At 42.8% G+C, this 12,936-nt stretch overlaps 1 protein-coding gene across 4 annotated transcripts in view; it reads left to right on the top strand.

Moving 5' to 3' along the window:
• Positions 1–12,936, top strand: part of ZNF143 (zinc finger protein 143) — a 49,590-nt gene that overhangs the window by 35,340 nt on the left and 1,314 nt on the right. For all 4 annotated transcript variants that reach the window (XM_027852574.1, XM_027852573.1, XM_027852571.1 and 1 more), the window contains exons 12-15: positions 204–431; positions 2,454–2,602; positions 7,766–7,927; positions 9,846–9,992. In XM_027852574.1, the coding sequence (XP_027708375.1) occupies positions 204–431; positions 2,454–2,602; positions 7,766–7,927; positions 9,846–9,992 (686 nt within the window). The remainder of the gene's footprint in view (positions 1–203; positions 432–2,453; positions 2,603–7,765; positions 7,928–9,845; positions 9,993–12,936) is intronic.

The raw sequence follows: 12,936 nt of genomic DNA, 5'->3' as shown, positions 1-12,936 counted from the left end.
AGGTAGAATCCTAGCTGGAAAGGCAGAGGACTGAGCTAGACCCATCTGGAATAGGAGAATGTGGGCTTTTCCCATCATTCTTATTGTTGTCCCTGGTGGGAAGGTTATTGCTTTCCATCCCCATCCTTTTAACTTTTATAACCTAATGTGTGACATGTTGACTTTGTGTGTGTGTGTGTGTGTGTGTGTTGTCTTTTCCTTAGGGGAGAAGCCATATGTTTGTACAGTCCCTGGGTGTGATAAACGATTCACAGAATATTCCAGTTTGTACAAACACCACGTTGTTCATACTCACTCCAAACCATACAACTGCAATCACTGTGGGAAAACATATAAGCAAATCTCCACCTTAGCAATGCACAAGCGAACAGCTCACAACGACACAGAGCCAATTGAGGAAGAACAAGAGGCCTTCTTCGAGCCCCCACCAGGTGGGTAGCTGGTGGGGAGTCGGGCACTGCGCAGGAGAGGGACCTGAAGGGTCAGATTCCTTTCCAGCTTTTGTTTGGAGTCATCTTAGATGCCTTTCCTGACTCACCGGGGCGCTTGGAAGCGCTCTGGTCTAAAGCCTTCTTGGTATTGGTTTTCCTTTCTGACTGCACCTGTGACTTTGGTTGGCCAGCTCAGCCATTTAGAGACTCAGAGATTGGCATTCCATGAGTGTGAGTTACTGGATTCATTCTTGAAGAAATATGAGGAAACCATTGACTAATAATAATAACACACATTTATAGTGCTTACGGGTCACAGAGCACTTTCTTCATACAGCAATCCTGAATCCGCATTGTACAGATGAGGAAACTGAAATTCAAAGGGGCTCTGACTTTCCCAGGGTGGCTCCTAAGAGTCTGAGCCAGGATAAGGACTCACGTGTGTCTCTCCTTTCTGTTGAAATACTCTTTCCGGTGTGCGAAGCTGTGACTTTTTTAACGTTCTGAAAAGGCAGTTCTCTGATCCTCTGTAATAGGGAAGCAATAAGGATGGCATTGTGGAGAGAGCACTGGATTAAGAGACAGCGTGGGTTTGGGGAAGGGGCAAGGCAGCACAATAGAGTGGAAAGTGAACTCGGCAGACTTGCATTCGAATCTCGGCTCTCTCACTTCCTAGTTGTGTCTTCTTGGGCAAGTCACTTAACCCTTCTGAGGGTCAGTGTCTTCATTTGTCAGATGGGAAGAAGGATACTTGTTCTATGAACTTCACAGGGTTGTTGAAAGTACCTTGTAACCTTGGAGAGTTGTGTAATTGGGAGCTATTACTATTGAAGTTTACAAAGCACCTCTGGGTCAAGATGAGAAGCAGTGGATTAATGGGTTACCAACTATTCAGACTTTTTTTTTGGACACAGTAGACTTTTCAGAGGTTACACATGGGAAAATGCTGTGGGAACCCCTCCTCCTTACTTCCCCAAATCTCATACCATATTCCTCAGTGATTTCTAGCTTTAAATATCCAGATTTAAATGTTTAGAAAAAGCCAAAACCCTTTAAAAATAAGAAAGTGAATGGAACGGTGTATTTATTTTAGTTGTGGAAGGGAAATGAGGTAAACATCGTTAACGTTATGTACACTCACTGGAAGCCCTTGTGACCATGGGCATACATTTCCAAGAAGTTGATAGAAAGGAGAAAGGTTAATGGTGCCCCTAGAGATTAAATTGATGACCTGGGCCTTCTCAGCCCAGTACTCACCATCCACAGTCTTCAGGCAACAGTGTATAACATTGTAGGTTACCTTCAATTTCCTTTTTAAATTGGAATAAAGATCTTACTTGCCCTTTTTCTGCCTTTCATGAGAGATAGAGAATGGAGAATGGGAAAAGAGAAGAATCTGATGTAATTGCCAAATGTGGCTCATCCTGAGTGGTATAATTACAGCAGGGACACTTGGAGTGCACTATGGTTATTTAAGAAAAAGAATAAGAGCCTCTTTGGCTTATTAAATGGTACACCTTTACACAATGATGAGTGTGCTTTCCTGAGGGCCAGAGGTCACTTATATTTTTTTTTTCTTTTTTTTTTTTTCAGAGGTCACTTATGTTAATGAATACTTGTTAGTACCACTTTATGGTATTTACAAACCATTCAGGTTTGCTGGTTGGTATTGTTAACCTGGTGAATCATTATCTCTGGGCATTTTTTTTTTAGCCAGTAGAACAAATAAAGTGAATATATAACTAAGTTCATATTTACTTTGGGTTATTTTTGGAAGCTCTATTTACATATGTCTTCTTCACCTCCCCCAAAACACACACTCTTTAACAATGAGGAAAAAATAGACCCAAGACCTTGGAACAATTTGTTGGATTTGATGGTGTTAAATTTGGGGGATGGGGATGGGATGTTGTAAAGAATCCCTAAGAAAGGGCTCTTTATGGTTAGTAATTTAATAAATAACACAAAATCTTTTGTCTTTTTCCCCCATAATTTTAATTTGTATATATTTTTCTTGAACAGGTCAAGGCGAGGATGTCCTCAAAGGTCCACAGATAACCTATGTTACAGGTGTAGAAGGGGAGGATGTGGTGTCTGCACACGTAGCTACCGTAACTCAATCTGGATTGAGCCAGCAGGTCACTCTCATATCCCAGGATGGGACCCAACATGTAAGTGTCCACCGTACACAAGTCAGGTGAAAATCCTGGAGGATATTCTGTCAGGGAATGGTGGGAGATGGGGCTGGAATTGTAAGTTTGGGCCAGACTGGAAGCCCCTGATTATCAAGTAAGGAAATTTGACGATTGTCCTGTGGGCAGCAGGGAGCCTCTGAACGTTGTTGAACTGCTGAGTGACTAGATAAAAACGAAGTTTTAGAAACATTAATGTGGAAGTGACCCACAAAGTGGAGAGACTTTTAGGAAGCTGTTACTGTAGTACAAATATGGGATGCGTAGGGCCTGAACTGGGGTGGTAATGGAATAAGAAGGAGGGATGAAGGCGAGAGGTGCCACTCAGGGTCAACAGCGCTTGATGATGGGGAAGTTGGGGAATGGCTGATGAGAAGGAGGAAGAGTCCAAGATGACTCCAGGGTTCTAAGCCATGTGCAGAATCAGGAAAGGGAGCACACGGAGCCTCTAAAGAGTCCCTGCCTGTTTGCATCACAGCTCATGACTCTGCCTCCTAAACATTCTCAACTGCTTTTTGCTTCTCATCTCCTTGGATGACACACAAAGATCAGCTGCCACTTTATTTTGTTTGCTTCGAAATGGGGTTAAGTGACTTGCCCAGGGTCACACAGCTGGTAAGTATTATGTATCTGAGGCAGGATTTGAACTAGGGTCCTCCTGACTCTGGAGCTGGTGCTCTATCCACTGCACCACCTAGCTGCCCCCAGCTGCCACTTTTTGTGATGTGCCTCTGGAGGTATGATTGTAAAGCAGGTTAAGTGGATTGTCCCAAAGCAGATTGTTTCCCTGTAGGGGGAGTATAATAATTAAGGACTGCATGGTTCATAAAAGATGCAGAATCAGAGACATCTATGCCAAACATGTAACAGTTATTTAAAGTAGTAAAATGGTGTTACAGCTTCTGTAAAACGGATATAAATGTACCTCGGTGATACAAATAGGACTAAGAAGTGTGATACAGAACATAAACAGTGATAATAATAGTTCACATTTGTGTAGCGCTTTTAGGTCTGCAAGTGCTTTACATAATTTGATTCTCACAACAAGGGGTAGGAGACAGGGTCACGCAGCATGTCGGCATGTGAGGCTGGATTTGAACTCATATTCCTGACTCCAGACTCGGTTCTCCATCCACTATCCTACCTGGCTGCCTCAGCATTAACAAACCATTGTATTATGAATTTGATATCAGTGAAACTAGCCTTCTCACTGCATTAAATAAACAATAATTATGTTTGTCTTCTTAGGATTTAGAATGAATTTTTTTTAAGGCAATTGGGGTTAAATGACTTGCCCAGGGTCACACAGCTAGTAAGTGTCAAGTGTTTGGTCAGAGACCAGATTTGAACTTAGGTCCTCCTGACTCCAGGGCTGGTGCTCTATCCAGCGTGCCACCTAGCTGCCCCGTGAATAATTTTTTTAAAAAATTCATTCTAGGGGCAGCTAGGTGGCACGCTGGATAGAGCACCAGCCCTGGAGTCAGGAGGACCTGAATTTAAATGTGGCCTCAGACACTTGGCACTTACTAGCTGTGTGACCCTGGGCAAGTCACTTAACCCTGATTGCCTCGCATCCAAAAAAAAAAGATTATTCCGATGACTTTATTATTCAGGTCGCTTTCAAAAAGCTATCCTTGGAAGCTTGAACTGAAGCTTTTTTCCCTCTCTCAGTAAATTTATCATAACCAGAAAAATTCAGAACCATTCCACTGACATTAGAGCTCTGCTCCAAGTAATAAATGTTCAGTAAATGTTACTACTAATAATGGTGATATTTGTCCTACTAAGAAACTTTTATTTTTTTAAGAGAGGACTTATCCACAATTAATCCTCATTGTCCTTTATTATGCTTTCATTTTATTCAAAGCTACAAGTGTATCAAGTGTCTGAACCAGTCAGGGACACCAAGAAATAATAAAGGTTGTTACATCACTCTTTATACTTCACTATCACAGCCAACCTTGACAGGATGGTTCTCTCAAACTGGTGACCCAGCCAAAGGTTTGATCAGCTCCTGCTATAAACTGGACTAAAGATGTTCTCAGACACCTGAATCCAGAAACCTTGCTCCTTTTACTACAAATTACTTTCTACCCTTTCCTCCAAGTTTAAGCTGAGTGTGATGGCTTTTAGCACTCCAGGAATACCTTCCATGGAGAAAACTCACCTCTTGGTACAATGCCTAAAAGTGCAGTTTGGAACAGAGAGCTCTGTTCCACAAGTATTTGACACTTTTATCCAAGCCTACATTACATTTGACTTGAAAAGCTCCCAAAGCAGATTTCATAATATGACTTCACAAAGAACTGCTGAGGCAAATTTGAGATGGTATTTAATCATGCATGCATTGTGACCTGTAAGATATCTGCAAGGTATGGTTGAGGAACCCAGTGAGCTCTAGGCCCAGAGATTTCGATGGAAACAAAAGAAAGAAAATCAGAGAGGAAGGTTCGCCCTTGCCCCTCCTGCTAATACTGAGCCGTTCTTCTAAGTCTGACTCAATTTCTACCCCTCCAAGAAACCTCACAAAACCTTAATTTTCTTCCTGTCCAAAACACCTGTAGCCTTTATAATCCATATCACGCCTTTCAGATCAAGTATCATGTTGGCTTTAAGACTGTAGCACTCCTGTTTTTGTGCTACTGCCGTCCTTTTTTTTTCTTTATATGTATTTAAATTTATATATTTTATATAATATAAAAATTATATCAACAAATTATATTGTAGATATATAATTATATGTTTAAATTTACATATTTAAATATATATTTGTTTTCTTTATAAAGACATGATTATCTGTTTTATATCTTCGTCTGACCCAGAGGGCAAGAAGCTACACAATGTGACTGGCGGTACCTGGGAGGGGTCTACCATGAACTTTGGGATCCCTGGTGGATAATGAGCACTCCAGCCCTAGAGGGTCGTTTCATGTTTTATACTGTTCACTAATTGGCGATTGAATATTTGTCATGGACTCTCCAAATTGGACGAGACCTTGGAGCTAGTTCATCTAGTCCATCTCGTATCCAAATTATGAATTCTGTCTTCAGTGACAAGTAGTTAAACACTGTTTCAACACTTCTGGTGACAAAAACCTCACCACTCATCTTCGCAGTCCATTCCTTTTTCAGATATCACTAAATATTAGAAAGTGTTTGTTAAGTTGAAATATGTCTGCCTACAATTTCCACCCATTGGGCCTAATTGTTGGGTCAATCAGTACAAGTCTAACCCTTCTTCCCCAGGCTAAACATTCTTAATTCCTTCAACCAAGCTTTATCTGGCATGGTTAAAAGACCCTTATTCCCTCACTGTCCTGGTCACCCTTCCCTGGACACATTCCAACTTGTCAGTGGTCCTTCTAAAATGTGGTACCCAAGAACTGTACATCATACTCCGGATGTGGTCAGCTATCTTGTCTTCACTGCTCGGTCATGAGCTCTCAGAGCCAGTGTCTCTCATATCCCTTGGCGTACCTGGAACATAGTAGATGCCCACTGCATATTTGTTTGGTTTATGTTATCTTAAAAACATGTATTTGTGACAAGGGTTTTGATTTGTGGAAGGGGTAGGTTTGAGAAGGAGAGAAAATAGATTTTTTTTTATGTTTAGTTGGAAAAATTAAATTTAATTTTAAAAATTAAAAAAGGAGCAGCTAGGTGGCACAGTGGATAGAGCACCGGCCCTGAAGTCAGGAGAACCTGAATTCAAATCCAGCCTCAGACCAAACACTTGACACTTACTACCTGTGTGACCCTGGGCAAGTCACTTAACCTCAATTGCCTTAAAAAATTTTTTTTTTTTTAAATTAAAAAAAAAGATAAGGCTACTGCAAGTTTTTGTGGATGGAAGAACTGAACCCTGGAAGGGCTGGCTTGGCCAATAGTTATACCATTCTTGGTTTCTCTCTTTCCTTATCAGCCCAGCAGTTGAATTTTTTTCTCAATACGTTTTATTCTGATGCAACGGAAACTTTCACACAAACACCCTTACCAGTTATATTCCTTGGAAAATATTTATCAGTGGTAAACAGAAAGGAGGGGTGTGCCCTCTCATTTTGATAGTATGGTATGGTTAACCCTCAGTCATTCAATTACCATGCATTTATTAAGTACCTATTGTATGCCAGGCACTAAGAATACAGAGACCAAGATAAAACAGTACCTGCCCTGAAGGTGCTTACAGTCTAGCTGAGGGAGGGAACATGTGTGCAGGATATGCAATATCCATAGAAGATAATCTAGTGGGAGGGAGGGATAGCCATGAGGGGAACAGAAGAGGTTTCTGTCGAAAGAAGGGAGCATGTGAGCTGGGCTTTCAAGGAAACTAGAGATGCTGAAGTGGGGATGATGAGGGAGTGCATTCCAAACATGGGGCACAGCCAGTGCAAAAATTTAGAGAGAGGAGATGGGGTATTGTATATGAGGCACAGTAAAGAGATTATTTGGCTTGACTTGTAGAGTGTGTATTTCTCTCTCTGCCACTGACTTCCTTTCTTTCTCTCTTGGTGTGTGTAAGGGAACAGGGCACCAAGATGAAGAGAAAGCAGGTTGGGGCAGTCCCCAAAAGGAACGGTTCTGATTCTGGCTCTGTCCTGTGGCCTTCCAGCAAGTCACTTTCCCTCTTAGGCGGGAGATTGGGCTCCATGATATCTTAGGTCCCTCCCAGTTCCAAGTCAGTGGCTTAAGTTAATATTTACTTACAGATGGTTGGGGGCTTTACCAACCCATCGTGATTCTGTTAGGGAGAAGTATGCTGTTGCTGTCCCCTGGCGATAGTTCACGTTTACCTTAGCAGTGTGTGCTTGTAGCAGGTACCAGTGAGGGTCTTTCATGAACCTAAAATGTTTTTTCTATATATTTTTTCTAACATAAAATATTTTTCAGTTTTCTGAACCAGGCTTGCTAGGTAAACAAACTACCCTTAGATCTAGTGTCCAAGCAAAGTGTGTTTGAATTTACTGGCCATAGGCTATTGTTCAAGTCGGGTTTCTTGGCAGCCTAAAAGCATTTCTTAAGTGTCCAGCGGAAGATTCAATTCACTGGTTGTCAATTTATTCACTGAAGGGTTGGGCTCAAATGAACAAATGTACTTGAAGCATTTCTGATTTGTTTGGTTTTTTTTTTTAATGTTTCATTTCAGGTCAACATATCTCAGGCAGACATGCAGGCCATTGGAAATACCATCACAATGGTGACGCAAGATGGCACTCCAATCACAGTCCCCACTCATGATGCAGTTATCTCTTCAGCGGGAACACACTCTGTAGCCATGGTTACTGCTGAGGGTACAGAAGGACAGCAGGTAAATGCCTTTGTATGCATATGTGTGACACTGAAAAAAAAATGTCCAGAGCCAGCTTGGGAGAAAGTATAGCATCATGGGAAAAATAGTGCATTGGGAGTCAGATGATACAGGTTCTAATCCTGGCTCTGCCCCTTTCTAGCTGGGTAATAACTTTAGACTAGGCTCTTCCCCTCTCTGGGGCTCAGTTTCCTGTCTGTAAAATGAACAGTAGGACTGGCTGCCTTCCAAGGCCCTGTGTAGCCCTGACATTCTATAGTCTAAGCTGTCAATTTCTGAGGCATCGATGCCATGCAACATTGCTCTCAGCGGTCACTCACTCAGCGGTCATCCGGCAGTAGCAGATTCAACTGGAGCTCTCTGAAGGGAGTTTGTGCTCTAGCTTATTGCAAGTCTCCCAGCCCATTTAATGATGGAGTCGATCCAGAGGAAGAAGGTTATCTCTTCCCTCTGGCTGACTTTAGAGTGGCCCCAACCAACCTCTCATCTTTCCCATGGTCCCTGGATGCTTTTCCCATGGGTACCCTACAGCAGGCAGAGATGCAGAAATTCCAGCAGGTCTTGTGACCATTAACTGACACCCCATAGTAGACACTCTCTAAAATCTTGTTTCAAGAAGCATGGGCCACAGAATCCTGAACTTAGAGTTACAGGAACCTCCAGCCATTTACTCCAGTCTTCTCATTTTATCGATAAGGGAGCTGAGGTCCAGAGACTTATCATGATTTACCCACAGTCACAGGGGTGGTAAGTGGCAGAACCTGACTCCTAACTCCAAATCCAGTGTGCTTTCTTGGTTAGAGCATCTGGAAGAAAAAATGCCAGGGATCAGTAATGTCATTGGGAGTGTCATTTAAGATTTGGTGACTCCCTTTTCTCTTCCTCTGCCCCTACCACTGCTATATATCCACTTCCATATTCAAAAATTCAACTCTGCATTGACCCTATCATTAGATAGCCTGAAATAGTTTCAGTAAACTCTCAACAGAATCGTAAGCACAGAAGCAGATATCCACTGGGGAAATGTTGAAATTTCCCCTGGAGTGCTCTGATCTTATCTGCACTGAGGCCTTCCTGGAACACCTGCCACTTCAGGGCTGAGCTCTCCTGTAGACAGCTTTCCATGTGCCCAGAGAGGGGGGTCGTCTGGGTCTTCCTGATTCCTCCTTTTAAAAAGAGGCCAAGGCAACCTGGTTTCAGACACACTCTCTAGTGGAAGCTTTGGAAAACATGGCCACTCAGCATGGTTTTTCATTCTACTTCATGTTATAGAACCTGTGAATATCCCATCTTGAATTTTCTGGTGGGTTAAAAAACCAGGGTTTGTTAGTGGAATGAAGCCCAGGTTATCGAGCAGTGGCAGCTGAGCTCTGACTCCTCTGCGTTTGATTGAATGAGTTCTTTCTTACCCAGCCTCTCCTCGGGTTGCTACAGGACAAAGGGTCGATGCCTTTTGTCCACCCACCAGCTATGTAGGAAAGGCAGTCTTGTGACTCCTGGGACAAGCACATTCAATACCCTTTCCTTGACATTTGGAGGAGAAAAGTAAAGTGGATGTATGGTATCTAAACTTGAGCATTATATTAGATATCACACTATAATATATTGGTCCAATAAAGTGTCCTAATTGTACAAAAATGTGATTTTAAATAATTATGGGTTTGAATGGAAGAAATGATGTTGCCCAGCACTTACCCAGACCCAGGAATAAAGAGATGTTTAGGAATATTGACTCTTTGTGTTTGTGGGCCAACCTGGCTGCCTCTGAACTAGCCACTTGGGGGCAGCAAAATTTAGGGGCAGAGAAGGCTTGCCAGCAACTGAAGACAGGAAATGAGCTATTCTGTTAAATTGGCCTGAGCGCCCTGAGGTCTGAGAATGAACCTCACGCTGACTGTCTCTGGCCTCTGTGTTGCAGGTTGCAATAGTGGCCCAGGACTTAGCAGCATTCCACACGGCCTCCTCAGAAATGGGGCACCAGCCACACGGGCATCATTTGGTGGCGACAGAAGCTCGACCGCTGACGTTAGTGGCCACATCCAACGGAACACAAATCGCAGTGCAGGTGAGCGTAAGCATGTAGCAAGTGTGGCCACCCTCGACTCCCCACTCTGTCTGTTGTACCCGAGGGGCTGTTTCTGGTCCTCATGGCAAACAGGCAGCACAGAGATGTACACACGTCGGCTAACCCAACGCTAAGCACCCATGGAGCCATTGGCACAGATACCAATATCTCTATCTCTAATTTCTGCGCTTGCTACAGAGGAATATATAGAAAAAGAACGGGCAGGACATTCACTGCTGCGTATCCCAAAAGGCCATCACATGACTCCCAGTTTTCCTAAAAGTCTCCCTGCATAGGTGCCTGTCAACCTGTCCCTTCCAGATTCTGTGATCTGGTGAATAAGAGCATCTCCTCACCTTTTGCTTTACAGCAAGACAAATAAAGGACATGGATCCGTCTGAGTCAAAACTAGGTAGGAGTGACAGTATCGGTCAGCTGCAGGTTAGACTGGATAGCATTGGTGATTCCTTCTCAGCCTGTGATTCCATGCTTCCTTGGCTAAGACCATTGTGTCCTGTGCTCCAAGACTGTTTTAGATGTTAGGTGCCGGTTCCTCTGTGGCCTGCTTAATTTTTGTAAACTGTGGAGAGGATGGCTGATTGGGCATGGTGCTCTTGGCTTGGAACCAGGCCTCTTCCATGTTTGTTTCTGAGGGAAAATATGCTTCAATTTAAGAGAGCCTTTCCCAGGGGCATAACCTGCTGCCTGTACGAGTAGACACCTGCCTGGATACACTTCTTCCCACAGGCCACCATGGTCTCGAAAGTCTCTTAAATGTCTCTCGGAGGCCTTTGTAAAATAAATGTATAAAATCTACCTCATCAGTAGACCATGGTACAGGGTCATGAAAAGACCACCCACCAGATCTGAAGCAAAAGACTCAGGGTCTTATCTCGGCTGTCATCTGCCGGTGGTAGCGTCATGGGCAAGGGGCTTCGGAATACTAAAGAGAGGCTTGAGTTTCCCTCTCTATCAAAATGAGAGGCCGACATGGATTATTGTGAAGACCTCTTCCAGCTTTTCTGTCTATGGTCTTGGGAGGGTCACATGAATCCTGAAAGTAACCAGCAACATTGATGAAAGGAGATGCTTATAAACCTGAGAAAGAAGCAGACCGAGATAGAGGGAGACAGACTGAGTGATTGAGGGATAAAAAAAATAAACGCAGCTTCCTGGTAGGACTGGCCTTTTGACTTTGCCGTGTATGTATGTATGTGTGTGTGTGTGTGTGTGTGTGTGTATACATGTTAAGAGCTTAACACTCATAAATAAGCATGAACATTTCAATATACAAAGAAGAACAAAAAGAATTGCATCTGAAACCATGAATTTCCATTTTGTGGACTTTTTAACAAGTGTATATTAAATTTAACATGGTGGTAACAAAATTGCTCAGTTTGTATTCCCTTATCAACTCTTGTATTTCTTCTTATAGTGTGTTTTTATTAATGTTATATTGATGCCTCTCTCTCTCTCTCTTTCTCTTTTTCTCTCTCTCTCTCCCTCCCAGTGCCCCCTCTGTCTCTGTCAGTCTCTCTTTCTCTCCCCCCCTTCCCTCTGTCTCTCTCTTCCCCCCTCCCCACCAAAACATTCCCTTTTCTCCTTCCCTTAAGCCTTTCTTTGCCTTTCACCATTGCTAAGCAATTTTACAGGCACACGTTCCACTGTGTGCCTTCAGCTGGTCATCACCACTCTTTTTTTTTTTTTTTTTTTTGGCCAGTTGGGGTTAAGTGACTTGCCCAGGGTCATACAGCTAGTAAGTGTCAAGGCTGACTTCAAGGCTGGTGCTCTATCCATTGCGCCACCTAGCTGCCCCTTGTCACCACTCTTAAAATAAAAGCTTAACAATACTGCCATTTTGTAATAAAATAAAATTTTACGTTTATAGATCGTTTTATGGTCACAAAGCACTTTGAATACATCTCATTTTGTTCTCACAATAGCCCTATGAGGTAGATAATGCAGGTAATAATCTTTTCCATTTTATAGATGAGGAAACTGAGGCTCAGAAAAGAGAAGTGACTTGCCCCAGGTTACTGTAGCTAGACTCACCTCTTGGAAGAGATGTACCCTTTCAACATGGAGAGCTGATTGATTAATCCTCAAAGACTCATTACACAATCCCAGTCAATTCAGCAAACAATTTGTTGAAGCCTAATGTTTTTACAGAAGTTCCTGTGGTGGATGTAGAAATTAGGGCCACGCCAAGGCCCCCTACCCAGAAGGAATAAATAGTTGAGTGAGGAGTTAAGACAGATACACAGTTGAACTGTGCTGCGACGCAGAACGTAGTCATTGCCCCCAAGAGAGGCACCGGCCTCTTCTCTTAGAGTTGGCAATGCTAGGAAACCCTTTGGCTTGCTGGGAATCATAGAGGTGTAGAAGGGCTCCTAGGGTGAATGGTCGGCAGCGTGCCCCATATTGGAGAGATGTGAAACAAAGATGCCTTAAAAAAATGCTTTTATAGGTGCTTAACTTGAAAAGAATGTGAAGGCCATGTCTTGGTGTGGATAACTCCTTAGGAAAAAAGGCCTATGGACTGTCTTTATCTTGGACTTCCAAAATAAGGAATTTCTTTTGGCCCCTTTGCTGTGAAGACTTTTATCAAATACCTAAAGAAACTATACTTAATCTCTTCCCACCTTCTTTTCCCCTCACATCACTTAGGCAGATATCTCCGGCTGTGCCCCTTCATTCAAAGTCAAATACTGAGAACATTTATTAAGTACTTAATATGCTCTGGGAGCTGGGGAGCCATGGGCAAAAAGTGAACATACCTGCCCTCTGGCAGCCTGCATTCTTCTTGGGGAACACAGATAAGAGGGCACAAATTAGTCAATAAAAAGTACATACAAATTGTTATCATATTGTGCTTACCTTCTCAATGGGTAAGGGAAGGTTGGGAGGGAGAGAATATAGAACTCAACTTTTTTTTACTTTTTAA

Source organism: Vombatus ursinus, unplaced genomic scaffold (assembly GCF_900497805.2).
Source record: "Vombatus ursinus unplaced genomic scaffold, bare-nosed wombat genome assembly UNPS02009770.1, whole genome shotgun sequence".
NCBI classification, from domain to species: Eukaryota; Metazoa; Chordata; class Mammalia; order Diprotodontia; family Vombatidae; genus Vombatus; species Vombatus ursinus.
Note: the sequence above shows the minus strand (reverse complement) of the source record. Positions and strands in the feature narration are given on the sequence as shown.